General features: G+C 40.1%; 1 protein-coding gene across 5 annotated transcripts in view; it reads right to left on the bottom strand.

The window, feature by feature from the left end:
• The window catches only part of znf462 (zinc finger protein 462), a 60048-nt gene that overhangs the window by 12154 nt on the left and 30282 nt on the right, over nt 1–17612 (bottom strand). For 4 of the 5 annotated variants that reach the window (XM_038294968.1, XM_038294964.1, XM_038294966.1 and 1 more), the window contains exons 2-6: nt 14039–14292; nt 8619–13798; nt 6519–6653; nt 3827–4209; nt 1748–1866 (exon numbers count right to left, since the gene is read on the bottom strand). In XM_038294968.1, coding sequence (XP_038150896.1) covers nt 1748–1866; nt 3827–4209; nt 6519–6653; nt 8619–13798; nt 14039–14252 — 6031 coding nt within the window. In that variant the 5' untranslated portion in view covers nt 14253–14292. The remainder of the gene's footprint in view (nt 1–1747; nt 1867–3826; nt 4210–6518; nt 6654–8618; nt 13799–14038; nt 14293–17612) is intronic. The other variant, XM_038294967.1, reaches the window with a different exon arrangement.

The following is a 17612-nucleotide window of genomic DNA, read 5'->3' as shown; positions in this document are numbered from 1 at the left end:
AAAGCTAAAACAATGTCAGCAGAGATATTTTAAACTTTTACAAGTAGAAACCATAAGGCATTTTTTGTAACTGACCAACGCAAGGTAACATATAACTGTAAGGAAAATGATAGCTGCACTGGAAAAACAATCTAGAAATAAGTACAAATTTCTGAAATTAAGTGTATTTACCCTTACCATTTGAGTAGGTAAATGAGATGATTTGCCAATGTAATGAGTATTTTATGCTTAAAATAAGATATTTAGATAAAATGCACTTCAAATAAGACAATATAAATGTGTTTTCTTATTTTAAATGTAATTTGTCTTGTCCCATTGGCAAAATGTCTCTTTTACCTTCTCAATTCAAGAACAAATGCACTTATTTTAAGAAGCAATTACTTATCTAGATTTTGATTTTTTTTCCAGTGCGGTATTTAATTGCTATTAACGAACAAGAATAACAGAACTGTGAGGATAACATAAGCATTCAACCCCCTTTACTCCGATACCCCTAAACTAAACCCAAAACTACAAGCTGACTTCAAAAACTACTTAAACAGTAAATTTGAACTCTTTTATAAATGTAGCTTCCTCTGTGAAGCGCTCATAAGGTCTGATGGTGAACATTAGGTGACCAAACTCAGTAGAAAACACAAAACATAAGCAGGACGAGGTTATAAAACGGCAATTAAAGAACCGTGTTCGATTAATCATCTAAAAATGGGAAAGCGTGGCACAAGTGCAAACCTACAAACACGAAAGCCTTCATAAAACTATCAGCACAGTTCTTGCAAAGCAGGGAGAAGTTAAATGAAGGGAATTCCATAAAGAAAAGCTGTTAGAAGCTGCCAAATAGAGAGAGGTTGATCGTCCAGCAGAACAACCATCCTTTGCATGATCCTACATGCTATAATTACTTCAATACAAAGGTTTAGAACAAACTGCAGCCGCCCATTTATACGATTCCCATCATTTCACAATTTAGCATCACTGTGTGTTGATCTATCATGTGAAATCTTAATGAAATACATGGAAGTTAGTCGTTATAAAGTGACGAATCTGAGAAATTTTAAGGGGTATGAATACTTTTCAAAAAGAAAGTAGAAAACAGTTTGTTGCAAATGTTGTATTGAAAAGTACTTCTGTTCAAACAAATAATGAAGCTAAGTGCTTTGACTGCTAGAGTATTTCAAGTTAATGTGTATTATTAGTAGTTGGATTCAGTCAAAAATTTTTAGAAAGCTGATATCTCCCAAATTAAGAGTCGGTGGAGCCAATCAGGTTAGATTAGATTTAATTTTATATTCATTGCACATATCAATGGGACAAGGCAACAACATGCAGACTGCACCCAACCAGATGTGCTTGATTTGTATGAATTTATTCACAATTTTGTGTTGCTGCAGAGAAAAACATAACTGTCTATATTTCTGAATGCCCCTACAGAGTCTAGTTGGCTTTTTCCTGCTGCCTGATCTGGCTGTTAGGTGCCTTTACTAGAAGTGGTTTAGCCTGGAAAACGACTTCCTTATTGAGCTTTATCTGTAGAGAACATCGCGTTTAGAACATTTCAACTTCCTGAAAGTACAACGGAAGACAGCGGGTTGGAATATTTCATCTCTACTAAAGATAAGCTTCTTGGCATTTCAATAAGCAGACCTCAAACAATATGTGCTGTGCAATCAATAAAAAAAAATCTGTTTAGACCTAATGGATGTCGCTGTAAGGAGTGACTCAATGTGACTGCATGCAGGTCTGTGTTTACCTGTGTGGGCCTTATGCAGGTGGCTCTTCAGGCGACTAGCGTAGGCAGTTTTAAAGGTGCAGAACTTGCATTTGAAGGGCTTGTGGTGGCCATGGTGAGACTGCACATGTCTGTCTAGGCTGTCAGGGCACAAAACATGACAGAGGGGGAAGGATGGGATTAGAAGGAGAAAAAGGAGAAGAATATAATGCCGTTTATAAAACCAACAGCAACATATCTGCTAATGACTCCATAACACTGAGCCAAGGGGGATGAACTCATCTACCCACAATCCCCTGTAGGGAACTGTTTTCAGTAGAGACGAAGGGAGCTGTGTTTTTAATGCCAGGCCCTCTACGGTGGCGCGGGAATGCAGCTTCTTTCTGGGTCGGGGCATGTACAGTGCAGAGGGATTACACCTGGGAGCTCAGAGGAGATGAGGATTCTCCCTTTCCTTCTCGCTCCCTCTGTCTCTGCTGCAGATAAAACAAATCGCAGGACCAAAATGTCCCGTCTCTCGCTGTAATGTTTGCCCTTCTTCCTCCGAGCTGGCGGGAAATCTCAGAGAAGATTGAAGAGTCGGAGGGATTGCGATCGGGTAAACAGAGCGAGGTGCAAAACTGTGCTTGGAACAAAACGGGCTCAACAGCTAGATGATTTGAAAGACAGATGGTGTCAGAATGGGAGGGTGTACGGGCAAAGGGTTTAAAATGTAGGGGAAAGAAGGCTACTTTCTTTGATATGTCTGCTGGTGCATGTAGGTTTTTTTAATACAACTTAATAGAATCTTTTTTTTCTCCTAAAGTAACCACACACGCAAAAGAACGAATTAGCACCTACAGCGGATAATGTTCCTGATGATGGACCTTACCTGCTGTAGGTGCATTTACCATTTTTCAGAAAACACAAACGTCAAACCAGTTCTGGTGCTAAAACGGCTGCTTACAACTGGCTTTTCCTGACTCTCACTGGTGCTGAAAAACTGGTTTAATCTGGACTCCAAAGCTTTGCTGAGCCACAAGAAATAAATGCTTCCAACAGCAGCAGCAGGCTGGCTGCTGGTGGTGACCAACTGAAGAGTGGTGGATAAAAGGTTCAGAACATTTATAGAAATAAGTTTAGTTTTTAATCCATTATATCCAAGAGAGAACTGGTGTTTAAATATAGGTCCATGCTGAGTAGCGATCAGTGGTTCCTTCTGATTTTATAATGGCGGCTGTTTATACAAACACATAGAACATACATATCAAAAACATTATGGATTTCTACACTCTGTAGTTTTTACAAATTGAGGCTGCTTAAAGATCTGAAACAGAAAGTAACTACAAAAGGAAGTTAAAGCAAGGGGAAGGAAGTAAAGAAGGAAACAAAAATGATAAAAGGAGGAAAGGAAGGATGCTTGGAATGAAGCAAAGAAAGAGATAAGAAAGTGTGAACAGGATGAGAGAAAACATCACAGGTACGGATTTAGAAAACCATCACAATAAGGAAAAAGACATCAAGACAGAAGGACACAATAAAGAAAAAAAATGAAGGACAACCAAAGGTACAAGGTAGGAGAGGAAACAAGAAGGTGAAGATTGAAGTGCACTAGTAAGGACAGAATGAGATAAAGAAGAGAAGAGGGAAGATAGGAAGAACAAGGAAAGAAGTTAAAAGGAAAGTTAGATGGTAGAAGTTTTTGTACTGAGGGGAGGAATGAAGAAAACTAGGAAGTATAAATGAAAAAAAATGACAGCAAGAAAAGAACAAATGAAAGACTGAAGGAGATAAGGAATAAAATTTAAAGGTAATGACAAAAGGAAAGGATGAGTGAAAGGAAACAATCAGAAAGGAAGGAAGGAAGGAAGGAAGGAAGGAAGGAAGGAAGGAAGGAAGGAAGGAAGGAAGGAAGGAAGGAAGGAAGGAAGGAAGGAAGGAAGGAAGGAAGGAAGGAAGGAAGGAAGGAAGGAAGGAAGGAAGGAAGACGACAGAATAAAGTAAGAAAATAAAAGGAACAAAGTGAGGAAGATAGGTCATAGGGAAGGAAACAAGGAAGTAAATACAGGACACAGAGGAAGGAAATAGCATTAGGTATGAGGAGCATGACTCATCACTTACTTGTGTCTGAAGGGGGAGACGAAATGGCAGTACTGGCAGCTGTATTTGTCCTCTTTGCTGAACAGAGCCATGGCCGAGTGGCTCCTCTCATGGGACCTCAGCCCCTGCATGGACATGAAAACCCGGTCGCACTGGGAGCATGGGTGACCCCCGGCTCTGGCAGCCGCCACCAGGGCGGCCGCTCTACCCTCGACACCTTCCACGTTCGGATCAAGGGGCTCCAGCTCAACGTCGTCAGCAAGGTGATTGCTAGAATGTGTTGAAAAGGGGCGGGCAAAGGCTGGGTTGTGTCCATCGATGCCATCGACTTCGGACGCTTCGTCCTCCTCCAGGTCACCGTTAGTTAGAGAGCTTGAAGTCAGGGGGATATCAGAGACCTCCTGCTGCAAAGCAAAGAAATGTTTTGCTCACCAACTGTTTTGTTTTTACATCTAAATATTCTTTAACGACTTTAACTGCTTATACAAAATATTTAAAAAATACAAAACATGATACTGAGAGATATAAAATAATTAATATTTTTCTAGCTATTTTGGATCACTTATTGATTAATTTTTGCTGAAATCCATAAACTGACTCATCTGTGTTCACCATAAGTTCTTATTTTGGTAAATACTCCAGAATCAATTGACATCGAGACATCTTGGTGCTTGAATTTCACCTTATTATTCATCCATCAGCATGCCAAATACTTATTATTTCATTAGTAGAAATGAATTAGGTCATAATCTAAAGCTCCAACAATTCTTATCTCCAATCTAAAAACCACAAAAACAAACAAAATGTTTCCATCTTTTTCCCTTCACCTTCCTCAGCAGCTGTAGAGCAGGTCAGTAAGGCCATCGCAAGCAGAAGGACAATCACTGCACTCTTTTCTTTATTGCCAGGAGAAAACTCATTCTTTCTGAGGAAGGATCTGACCCTGCACTTCAGGAAGCCATAAATATGAAGCACCAACTGCAGGCCCAGCCACTTCCTGAATTCACAATCCCTGCCTGCTGTGCATCCATCTTTCAGAGCACAGATCCTGATTTAGAAGTGGATTTCAAAGATTACAAATGTGTTTGTTATAATTTTCTCTCATATAGAGAATGATGTTATTGTATATATGCATATTAACTCCAAACCTCAAATCAGTTAATGAGTGAAACAGAAATGATCCACCTCACCATGTTGAAACATGGCGGGATCAGCATCATGCTGCGGAAATTATTAATTTTAGAAAAGATGGATGTACCTAATTATCGTGGAGGAACCCCCATTAGACGTTGTGAAGACAATAATCCTACACAATTTTCTTGATCCAAACTGAGCTTCACTGATTTTATGTGGAGCAATGACCACAACTTTCAAATTTCAGAGGTACAAAGCAGGTGGAAAAATGCCCCAAACGAGCTGCAGCTCAACATTATAGTGGAAATTTGTTTTGGTAAATATTTACCAACGAGATTATGCCTAAAGAAGCACACACAACATTGCAGATCACCCAAAAATAAGACAACTAAAATCTTTTTAAAAAATTTTTAGTATTTGGTTAGAGCTTAACTAAATGTGGAGACATTTCAAAGGACATCAAATTGCAAGACTGTATAGCTAATATGGGGCACCCTCAGTGTTTCACACTCTGAATGCTGCCCGTCTGTCTCCTCCTTCATAATAAAGTCAGGCCTGGATCTGAGGATGATGCTGGATCCTCCGGCCTGTTGCCCTCTGTGCCAGCCTCAGTGGAATACTAATGCACAAACTGTTACCCCCAACTGTCTGAAAAGTTATGGCTCACAGCTTCATCCTCTCATTTAAGATGGGACAGCATGGCTCATTTTCTCTAAGGGAGGCTGACAGCTTTCCTTAGTAATAAACAAAATACAGAATCGAGTCTATTAAAACAGTTCAGAGTTTGAGAATCAGTAAACAACACAAACTCACCAGGGATCAGACAAGTGTGCTTTTATGACATCCTGAAATAAGGTCTTTGGATGATTTTTGCACAGCAGGAATCTTTACATTTGCATGGAGTCTCATTTTGTAGGGAGAACAATTTTCTTAGAGGAACAGTTTGACATCTTATTGTTGACAATTACAACAGCGAGGGGGCAGGAATTAAGAGTTTAAAGGAAATCTGGGGCACAATCCTCATGCATATGTCATGCTGTTAAACTTCTTAAGTATCTGGAATCATATGGATGGATGGAGGTTTTCTCTTGTAACTCAAAAACTGTGGAAAATACTTCTTTTTTAAGACTTTGCTCTTGGTTCTAAAATACACTCATAATGTGTAAATATTTGGGTTATCCAACATCACTTTCTAATATTAAAGTTCAAAATCTCTTAAAAAATCTGCATCTTCTAATAAAAATAAAGATGAAAAATGCGTTTAGCCGTTTTCCTTCTCACATTTTCAGACAACCACTTTCTGCAGCGATTAAAATACCACCCAAGCATGCTGGCATGACACTCTGCAAGCATCCTGATAACCATCAGTGGATTCCCGCAATTACCTAACAATTAAGTCGTTAACGCAAGCATCTCGAGACGTTGAGATAATTAACTCATGATCTAAAGATACTGCCATTAAAGTGTGATTGAAAGCATTTTTAACCTTTTGTTACTATATTATTGTTAAGTAAAAAATGCTGCAATTGTAAAGAATTTCTCACTCTTCAATCATGGCGATATCAACAGTGTTGCTCACCTTGACATGACCGCGTTTGGCCTCTCCGTACTGGACATGCTTCCGCAGGTGGTTACAGATTGCTCGGAGGGTCGGGTGGATCTCCACGCAGAAGTTGCACCTGAATCCTATGGGGGTTTTATTTGTAAGGCTTTCCTGGAGACAGACAAACAGCATGTGGTTTACCTTCTCAGATACATTTACAAAGGCTGGATCTTGATTATATATAATAAAGATTCTTTGAGAACTAAAACACAATCCTTCGGCCTATAGCAGTGAAAAATATTTGCTGCAGTCAAAGTACATTAATATCCTTTTATAACTCATGTCCTATTCAGGAAGTTAAATAATGCAACAGTTCTTAAACAATAAGATCAATAGAAATTTTAACAACCTTATGATGTTATAATTTCTGATGCACTTTATATACAATATAAATTTAAATGCAAAAAATAAGTAAGAGAAACATGTAATAATTATAACTAGTTCTACCATCCCGAATAAGCCTTTTGTAATGTCATATGTTTGCATTCTCAAAAAGATGTACTTTTTTAGGATAAAGTTAAAAATTCTTCACCCTGGTAACCCTGAACCTTGATTAAATGAACAGTTACTATCATGTTAGGCTTTAAAAACAAAAGAGGAGAAGTTCAGAATAATTCAGGCAAGAATAAATTTAAAAATTACAAACAGTTGATATGTTCTTGCAGTAGATCAGTCTTTTGTACTCTTTTTCTCCTAGTAATCCAACATAGTTGGTCCAATACACCAAAGCTAATGTTAAGGAGCAGGATCTCTAGAGTCTCAATAGTCTTTAAAAAGCTCCAGTGTAATAAAAAGTGTAATTTTATTTGTTTTAAAAGAGCAGCATCTTGGGAACTTTAAGGCATTTAGCATTTGGTGGGCTTCACAGAGATGATCAGTGTTTACATATGCACCAATAATGACCTTCCTGTGTGAAACATGTGCAAACTAAACATGTTCTCCAATAAAACAGCTGAATATGAGAATGAAGCAGACTGAAAAAGAGGAAATATAATCAGGGTTAAATTCAAAACTATTTTGTTTATTTCAGCATCTCCTTACTGTCACATTAGATAGTTACTCTAAAAATGGCGAACAGGTTTCCTCCTCAGTACATTAGCAGGAAGATGGTTAGTGGTGCAATTCCCTTTGACCTCCAATTCTTAGGTAAATAAGTTTTTCTTTTTAACTGCTCAGTGCAACATGGCAGCAAAATTGAGGATGTATGTGCAACACTAGCACGATGAGCCCAGTGTCCTGCATGTCTTAGAAGCCTCCCTGCTCTAACTTGTCTGTTTCAAATAGCTGCATGAGCCAATGACAGAACGTCATACTGAGGCTCTGCATACCTAGAACCAGAACTAAACATGGAGAAGCAGCATTTGGTTCCTATGCTCCACTTATCTGGAACAAACTTCCAGAAAACTATAAAAGTGCGGAAAGCCTGAGTTTCTTTAAATCCAGACTAAAAACACATTTGTTTAGGATTGCCTTCGACTGTTCTAGTTAAACAGTTCAACTAAAACATATTTTCTGTAGTCCAACTGTTTTTAATATTCTTTTTTGTTTCTGCATTTTTTGTTTTATTTTATTTATTTTTATTTTTTCCTACTTGCTTTGACCCTGTTTTATCTTCCTGTATTTTAATCGTGTAAAGCACTTTGCATTGTCTTTGTTATGAATTGTGCTATACAAATAAATATGCCTTGCCTTGTATTTCGCCACTTATTTGATTTAGGTGAGTTAAACTAGGAAAAGATCTAAACCATCACAGACACTGGCCCATAAGGGCTAATTTGGAACATTACTGGTAATAATGGTCCGTTACCATAAACAATGAAGAGATTTTTGAGCTTTAGGTTGGAAGATGATGGAAATCACCTTAGCTATTTGGTCTTTAGAACTCCCCATTAGCTTCAGTCTCTGCGACCAAATAATAGATTTATAACTGAAAATCCTATCAGCATTATCCTCAACAAGTAAGACATTTACTGCTATTAACACTTTAAAAGAAACTTGTATAAAAAGATCTGAACAATCCCCTCAAGCAAATAATCATTGGATTTGCAAATATTCCAGAGAGCTTGCTAAGCTTACCTTCTCAAGTTTATTATCCTGTACCTCAGGTCCTTTCTGCTTCCCAAGAACGTGCTTCTTCTTCTCCAGTCTAACAACTCTCTTCTCAAACTCCTCATTGTGACTCAGAAGATGATCAGCCAGATCAGGCAGAGTTGTAAACTTTAACTCACAGTGGGAGCATTCGTATAACTCTGACTCCTCATCCTCGGGGATGGATGACACCAAGAAGTCCCTCTTCAGATCTACGCTGTGGTGGTCATTGTAGTGCATAGATAGCATCTGTCCTGTGCTAAAGGACAAGCGATAGCATTTCAGACACTTGAAGGGAAGCCAGTCATCATCACTGTCTTCCTCCTGTTCCAGAGGGACCTCCAGCACTTCCTTGTCTTCTACACCAGGTGTGGCTTCTTCGGTCTTCTCAGGCTCCTTGGCGTAAATAACGGTAAAGTAACGACCGAGTTTGCTGGAATGCTGTTTCTTGGGGAAGACGCCTGGATGGCGTTTGATGTAGTGCGAAACTATGCTCTTCCTGCTGAAGGCCTGGAATCCGCAGAGGTTACACTGCCGCCTCTCCACCGCTAAACGCAGCTCTTCGCTCATTTCTGAGCACTCCCCATCTGATGGCGGCTGAGCGATCACTTTGGGGGGCTTGTCACTCATGGTCTTGGAGGCAGCCAGACAATGAGTGTAATAGGCGTCGATATCATGCCGCTTTTGGTAGTGGGCTGCCAGGCCTTTCCGGATAGGGTTTGTGTAAGAGCACAGAGCACATTTGAAGACATTGTTTTTACCCTCCGGTTGAGCGCGCACATTGTTGTGCTTGATGCGGTAGTGGCGAGCAATGCCTTTTCTTGTGGTGCAGAAGTACTTGCAGAGCTGACACTTGAATACAGCATGTTTCTCTGGCTTATTGATGGGTAACTGGGAGAGGGCAAGGTCCAATTCACTCACCTCTTGGACTTTAGCAGTGCTTGACATATTACTGCCACTGCATTCAGCCATTGGCTCGGTTTCTCTGCAGGACGAAAAATTACTCAGAGAGGGTGTGAATATATCTGAGGCTGACTGATTGTGATATTTCTCGTAATGTATTTTAAGTTTCTCCAGCGTCCCATGGGTATAGGGGCACATTTTGCATCTATATGCACCATAGCCCTGCCTCTGAGTTTTGAACTTGTCGTCTCCTTCGTGTAACTCTGAAATTTGCTCTATGTCATCTGCAAAGTCCTCAGCGGTGACTTTCACCAGCGGGTGACGTTTCTGATAGTGAGTGAGGACCCCGTGAATGCGGGAGTTCACATATGGACAGTGGCGGCATTTATAAACAGAGCTGGGGTTGATGTCTGCCTCTTGTGCAAAATCTGCAGCTTTTACTTTCATGCCTGGGTGTTTCTTGCCATAGTGAGTGAGAAGGCCATGAAGGCTGTTGTACTCTGACAGACACACAGTACATTGATAAGGATTGTTAGAAATGGAAAGGCGTGGGTGAGAATAGCTTTCTTGAGGTGGGGTGGCAATAATTAGAGCTCCTTCATCAGACTGGCAATTCATAACTCCTTGCTCCTTTGCAACCTGCTGCTGGAACTTTTCAGCAGAGCCATTCCCTTTGATTATATCCAAAAGCACAGATTCATCCTCTTTGATGGCCCAGAAGTGAACAGCTTGGTAGTGACTTGTAATGTCCCAAATAGAGCAAGCCTCAAAGGCACAGTCTCTACATTTGTAATGTTTTGTGTCCATATTTCCACCTTGCTGGGTGGTTTCTGGCCCTGCCCATAGCTTGCTTGCCATGTATGCATAATCGACATTATGCTCAGGGTGGCGTCTTTGGTAATGGAGCAAAAGGCCCTGGGGATCAGCATGGGAATAAATGCACCACTCGCAGTGATAACCCGCCTCCAGAATGCCATCTTGGTAAGCCCAATGTAAAATAGTCATGGCTGTCGCTTTAACAGTAGGGTGCTCCTTCTTGAGATGCTTTTTCAGGGCATAAACGTAGGGGGTTGTAAAGGAACAGTGTCTGCACTTAAGGGAACGCATAGGTGTCGAATTTTCATTGTCTGCAGAAGCCGAGATTGCAGTAGAGGAAGCGCTGTTGGACTGGACCATTTGTGCTCGCTCGCGCTGACTCCTCACTACCGCAGTGTGACGGCGCACCAGGTCAGCGTTGGCCTTGGTCTCCCTGTGCTTCTTCTGATAGTGGATAAGCACTCCTTTTACGGTGCGGTTGCCATAATCACAGTGCTGGCAAAAGAACAGCTCTTCCTCCCCTTTTTCACCACCTCCTAGTTTGGAGTTTTTGGAGCCGCCGTGGCCATTATTTTGAAACTGCTTCAAAAATTGCTTGGGAGCAGCAATTTGCAGTTCATCCATTAATTTCATCAGACCAGGAGTGGGAGGGCCGTGCTTGATGTATTTAGCTGTCACTTTCACTTCCGGGTGTCTTTTTTGGTAATGAACCAGCACACCCACAACAGATTTGTTGCTGTATATGCAATGTTTGCAGTAGTACATTTCTTCATCTGATCCATACACCATTAAATTAGATTGTTTTGGAGTGCTGGGGATCCCAGGGCTGAAGGAGGAGTTTGCTAAGGGGTGGGACTGATCAACCGAGACCACCTTCATTGTTTTTTGTATACGGAAATAAGATGCCTTTTGCTCTGGGTGTTTCTTTTGGTAGTGAACTAACACCGAGTGCATGTTAGCACTAGAAAAGGAGCACACATCACAGTCATAAACAACCACATTGCTGATAGTTTCTTTGAGAGATTCAGACTCCGCACTGGCTTCTGGAGACCTGGGAACCGTTTTCTGCACCGGGCTTGATGAGGACCTGGGCACTGGAGATGATGAGTTAAAACTTTTGGGGCCAGAGTTTAATATTTCTCTAAGTGTTTGCGATTCACTGGTCTTGTGACTTTGTTCTACAATGTAGCTGGAGAAGATCATGGCATTGTTGATTTTTACATTGGGGTGCATTCTTTGGTAATGAGGCATCAGGCTTCTGACGTTGGGGCTTGTGTATGAACAAAAGCGGCACATGTACAGAAGATGCGGTTGGTTGAAGTTTAGCACATTGCTTGCTTCTGGGTGGTGATCCATGTAGTGTTGGTGCAGGTCGTTGTAATTTGTGTACTCTATATAGCACTCCAAACAGCGGAATACAGCACTCTGGTCTTCAGGATCTAGGATGTACTTAAAGCTGAACTTTATGTAAGGGTGCATCCTCTGATAGTGTGTGCTAACGCTTCGAGCCGATTTGTTGTGATAATCACAGTGTTTACAGTAGAAACGCATGATTCCGGAATCATCTGAATAGTCCATATTCTCATTGATGGTACCATCAGTTGGATTGGCTGAGATATTTTCACCATCATCAGAGAGAGTCAGGGATATTGGAATGTTTCTGGGTTTTAACTTGGGGTTGCTTTTTCTTTTCCCTATTCTGCTTCCCTCGTGAGAGATGGAGGACTCTTGATGAAACAGATGCGTGTTGTAAGCAAAGACTGGGTTTTTGTCATGGTTTCTAATCTCATCACCACTGCCGTTATTTTCCCCATTGTCTTCTTCATCCATGTCATCTAGGTTAATGATCGTATCCTGCTGGCTTTGGCTTATCTTACTTTGAAGGTTACTGGCGATTTCATCAATCCTAGTTCTCTTTTTGACTGAGGACAGATCCAAAGGCAAGTCATTTATGGACTTCCTGGCTCTTTTTCCTGTAACTAACGCTTTCTTGGTGGCAGATCCTAATATGGATGTCTGAGTTTTTTGCAGAAACATCGGAAAAGCTTCTACTTCTGAGTCTGGCTGGTCAGTCATCTGGCTTTCAAAGACAGAGGAATCTAGGTCATCACAGTAGGAGTGCTTGTGCTGCTGGTGGACTCTCAGACCTTTTAGAGTGGTGGTAGAGAAGCTGCAGAGTGTGCAGCGGTGAGGGTTCTGCTGGTCATTTGATGTGCTGGTTGGCTTTTTCCCATTAATTCTGGACGTTACATTTCCTCCGTTCAGTGGCTCTGTGGCACCATCATTCTGAGGCTCTGGGCTGTCGCCTGTAAGGTCCAATGTTTCTAAATCTGATGGATTGTGGCTCTGCTTGTGCGTACCAAGCTTCAAAGGGCTGGTGCAAATAAAGGGGCATTCATCGCATTTGTACACTGTGGTTTTACCAGAAAGGTGAATATTTTCAATATGGCGGGAAATGCTCCGCCTGTGCATTGTAAGGAAAGAGCAAAAGGGACACTGGAATCGGTTCATGAACCTCCTGAACGGTATTCCTTTAGTTTCCAGCAATTTATTATCGCCATCCATTAACAGCTGCTTTGCATCTGCAGAGAGAGTTCCTGTATAGTTGGGATCATCCATCTCACCCACTTCTTCCTCGTCGTCATCTTCCAAGCTGCTTCTTGAGTTGTCCTCATTCAGTAAGCTAGAGTCCACATGTGAGACGCTGTTGGAGACGTCAGAAGAGGCAAATCTTTTAGACAGAATAGAAGAACCTGTGCTGTTGGGCGTGACTGCACTTATATGTGAATACTGAATGGATGAGATTGCCTCAACGGATGTTTCCATCATTTTCTCTGGTTTTTCAACTGAATCTCCTTCTCTAGTCAAAGTCACATTTGATCTTGTCGAGTTAGGGGATGAGGCTGGAGTGCTTGGCCTGGGTGAGCTCGCGCTTGCTTCCTCTTCTAGATTTTCAGTGTTGGAAACAATCTTCACCTTATCACTATGTTCTTTTACAACATGGTCAGTCCAGCTGTCTTTCTGGTCAGTCTGATAGTCACACCATTCGCAAGGAAATGTTCCCTTAATGAGTCCAGCAGCTGTTTCAGATCCCTCCTCTGCCTCCGTGTCGTCCGGCTGATTTCCAGAGGGAACTTTGTTATGATACATCAGTTGGTGTTTTAAGATCCTTGCTTTACGGGGAGACTTGTACGTGCAATACTGACAGGAATACACTTTTGAATGATCATTGTGCGTTATTACAGTGTAGCTGGCGTCCTTAGCAGGGCCTGAGGAGACATTTGCATCTGAATCTTCCTCTGTGACATTATGGACCTTTTTGGTGTGATTTCTTAAAAACCCCTTTGACCGGAAGTAACGGATGCAAAACTTGCATTGGTAAAATGGAAGATGGGTCTCAGTAGTTGGTTTTTGCGATGTTTGGTCGGGACCATCAGCAGAGCAGGGACCTAAAAAAAAAAAACAAGTATGAAAGATAGGTTATAGAAGCTTATATATTATTAACACGTATTAACAATCATCTGGCATTAACACGTCTAATAATATAATTTACTTTTTTGCTGTCTGAGGCATTTATAACTTCTGCTCGATAAAAATGCATCCAAATGTTACAAGAGCTCTAAAAAAAGAAAAATAATTCCTAATCCTAAATAAAATAACAGCAGCATCTGATTATGGTGGTGGCATACTCATTCCAGCTTTAGAAGGAGAGTAATCCTTGTCATCCCTGTCTTCCTTATCCCCATTTTCCTCTTCTTCATCCTCATCCTCTTCTCTCAAAGAGTCAGACCCCTCTACATCTGAGGGCTGCAAGAAAACAGTGTGCACCTCCTGAATGTGGTTCTTCAAGTCATCGTATGACTCGGCACGGAAGTCGCAGCCGTCACACTGCAATACCTCCATCACTGAAAGGGGGGATAACTCCCTGGAAAATCAGGGAAACCTGCAAAACAAAGAGGCAAAATCATGAGTTGATGCTGCTTTTTTAGGTTCATATAATGATACATAGATGATTATTTACTCTGTTATTATGCATTATCAGAGAGAATGTTAATAAAAAAAATTAATAGTCAAAACATCCAAGCTGAATTAAACTTGAATCAGCAACTTAAGACAATAGTGTTTCATAGGGAGGAGCTTGATTTTGATATTGATGATTACAAGTGGTGATACTGCTGTGAACATAAATAATCAGGTGCAAGGACCTGTCCCACTTATGTGCATGACAAATAAGGCAATACAAAAAAGCTTTTAATTATTCATGGTTATAAGGTGTTAAAATGTCGTGTTTTCACAACTGCAGCTTTGTTTCATGACTTAAAAAGCTGTTTTAAGCATTGCTTGCATAACAAAAACTAAATGGCTTCATTGCTAAACCTTAATATCTTCGTTTTCACAACATAATAAATGGAATTATCAAAATATATAATTAAAGGCCTTTTAAGTCAGAATGTTACAATGTGAACTCTAGAAAATAACCCCACGTGGCACAGGGCACGATTCAGCAGATGCTGCAGGTTCTTTTTTTTTTTTTCCAAGAACAATGCAGGGACTGAGGGATTATGGGTCGATTTGTCCCATTTTTTTTTTTTTACCTCAGGATAAGCAACAGCTGGAGAGCAGCTCCAGAGCTCAGTATTTAGAGCACAACATTTCAACTGATTGTATTAACTGCCCTGAAGATTGACTGAAACATCCAAGAAATGAAAGCTTTATGTTTTGGATGGGTCTCAGTTATTCTGACATGAATAGGGAAATGGAAGGTATAACGTTCATGTGAAATTCAAAGGTGAAAATATTTCTACTGGTTGTATTTTACACACAAGTTGAATCTTGCATTGCGTTCGTCACCTCATGAAGATAAAAGATCATCACTGCCCAAACCTCTGTAGCCTAAACACAAAGCGATACATCAAGAGTGCTTGAGACTTTCTATTTAGTCATTAAAGTGTGTTTTAAAAGCTAAGATTAATTTTGATACAAGTTAACTGTAATCTTACAAAATTGCTTTTCTTTACAGACTGAAACAAGGTGTGTTTGTTTCAAAGCACTTAATGAACCTAAAATGTTGTGAGATGTGTTGAATTTAAATCGTTTTGCCAAGTTTTGTTAATTAACTGAATGTAGCTGTAGTTTTTCGAGGCTTCTCACACATAAACGTGCACACATGTAAGACTATCCCAATAACAGAACGGAACAGTGTTGTCATCTGTTTTAAAACTTTGGACGACAGTTTATACTCTGCATAGATTCAAAAAAGACCCATCGGTCAATTTTATTGAATCAAACAAACTCCTAATACTAATATCATTCACTTATGTCATTTCTAGAAGTCCTTATGTGGTGTTAATAGCCTAAGCCAACTTTGTGTATCTTCTAACACATTGAGACGGTGTCCTACTTTGACAAGAGAAATCTAGAGCTAGACCAAAATTTACAGAGACTGAGAAAACTGTGGAGAGAACGGAGGAAAATTACACAAACATTTTCTTGAACTTCCAGTGCACAAGCTAGTAGGACTGGAACAGTCGCTTCTTAGTCAAGCTTTCCAAACCACTCTTCATCTTTCTGGTTCTAATGAAACTAGAAATGACAAGGGTTTGTTCGTCTTGGTAAGATTTTTCATTTACATACCATGTTTATCTGGGTCTGTATTCTTCTACATTACAAAAGGTGATGCATCCTTTCAACTAAACTCCCATTGGCAAAAATTAATGAGCCATGTTTCTGAGAACTGTTACCATGCAGCAAGAACACATTTGGTTATTCTATAAGTCAAGACCAAAGTGTTTGCATGCAGTCAAAGAGGATAAAGTGGGTCAACAGCTTCTAAGGATTTACTTCTTCTTATGAAGAAGCATGGATCTACTGAGAGAGCTGAATCTGAAGCTTAGCTGCCAATATGCACATACCTGCACCTTAAGAAAAGCTCAAACTTCACCGCTTCTTATGCCCCCACTTATTGTACTGACAATTCACATTTATAGAAAACAAAAGAAATAGTATCAGATCTTGGGTAGTGTCTGTGGAATCAAGTACATTTTCTCGATTGATAAAGTGGACAAAGCTGTTAGCTGTTGACTGCATATCTGACAATTTGTTGAGACATGGCGCCCAAAATGAACAGGAGTTGTGTGAAACCTTAACCCCTGTCAGTACAGTATGCAACTTAATGAAGAAAACTGGACATTTTGTTTAGACAGGCTTTTCAAATTCAAAGACCCACATTTTGGTTCTCCAAATAATCTAATAATCTAAAAATAATCCAGCCTTTCCCCCCTTTATTTCTGACAATGCCTTTGAGATTTAGAGACCAAAGGGTATATGCACCCTGGAAGACCTTTATATATGGGGAACTTTTGCTTCATTTAATCAGCTATCTGAGAAATTTAAAGGTTCGAGATTTCATTCGCTCTAAATTCTATCAATTTCCAGCCCTTCCGTCCAAAAATACATTAGATAACATCCTTGATGTTAACCCTGCGAGAAAGGGCTACATAACTAAACTCTATAATACAATCAATACCCTTAGCCTGGTACCCACTGAACCTCTCAAAACTCGATGGGAGAATGATATGCAAAGATCTATGTCAGAAGAAACTTGGGAGCTGGTGGTAAAAAGGATTCACTCCTCTTCAATATGGGTGACACACAGTGTTATTCAATTCAAAGAGGTTTATCGCCTTAATTACACTAAAGAGAAATTGGCTAAGATTTATCCTGAACTAGACTCAGTCTGCGATAGATGTAAACAGGAAGCTGCCAGCCTCTATCATATGTCCTGGCCCTGCCCGAAACTCACCCATTTCATAAAATCTATATTTGACTCTCTAGCAACTATCCTTCAATTCCTACTGGAACCTTCTCCTCTGACTGCATCTTACATTAAACCTTAACCCCCCTTTTTTATTTTGAGTTTATTTATCTTATTTATCTATCTTTTATATATTTATTTATTATTTTTTTAGTTTATTTTACTCTATTTTTACTTTGGATTATACCCATCTCCTAAATGACGCCATACGGGGCAGGACTACAAGGGGTGGGTGATAATAATTACAATACTTATTCCAGAATTTGTACTGCACATTTGGATACTGAAAATAAAATACACCTTGTTTGTCTGTGCATAAGCTGAGAAGTTCTCTACATGTTTTATGTTTGCAGGTTTATATTCACACTTCACATTGGAGAGAACAATTTGCAAAGGTCGACTACTAAACAGATGCTTACCAATAAAAGAAAAAAAAAAACATTTGGACT

This window comes from Cyprinodon tularosa, unplaced genomic scaffold (genome assembly GCF_016077235.1).
Source record: "Cyprinodon tularosa strain WSP-4 unplaced genomic scaffold, ASM1607723v1 ctg349, whole genome shotgun sequence".
Taxonomy (NCBI): domain Eukaryota; kingdom Metazoa; phylum Chordata; class Actinopteri; order Cyprinodontiformes; family Cyprinodontidae; genus Cyprinodon; species Cyprinodon tularosa.
The sequence above is the reverse complement of the archived record's forward strand: the minus strand, read 5'-3'. Positions and strand labels throughout refer to the sequence as shown.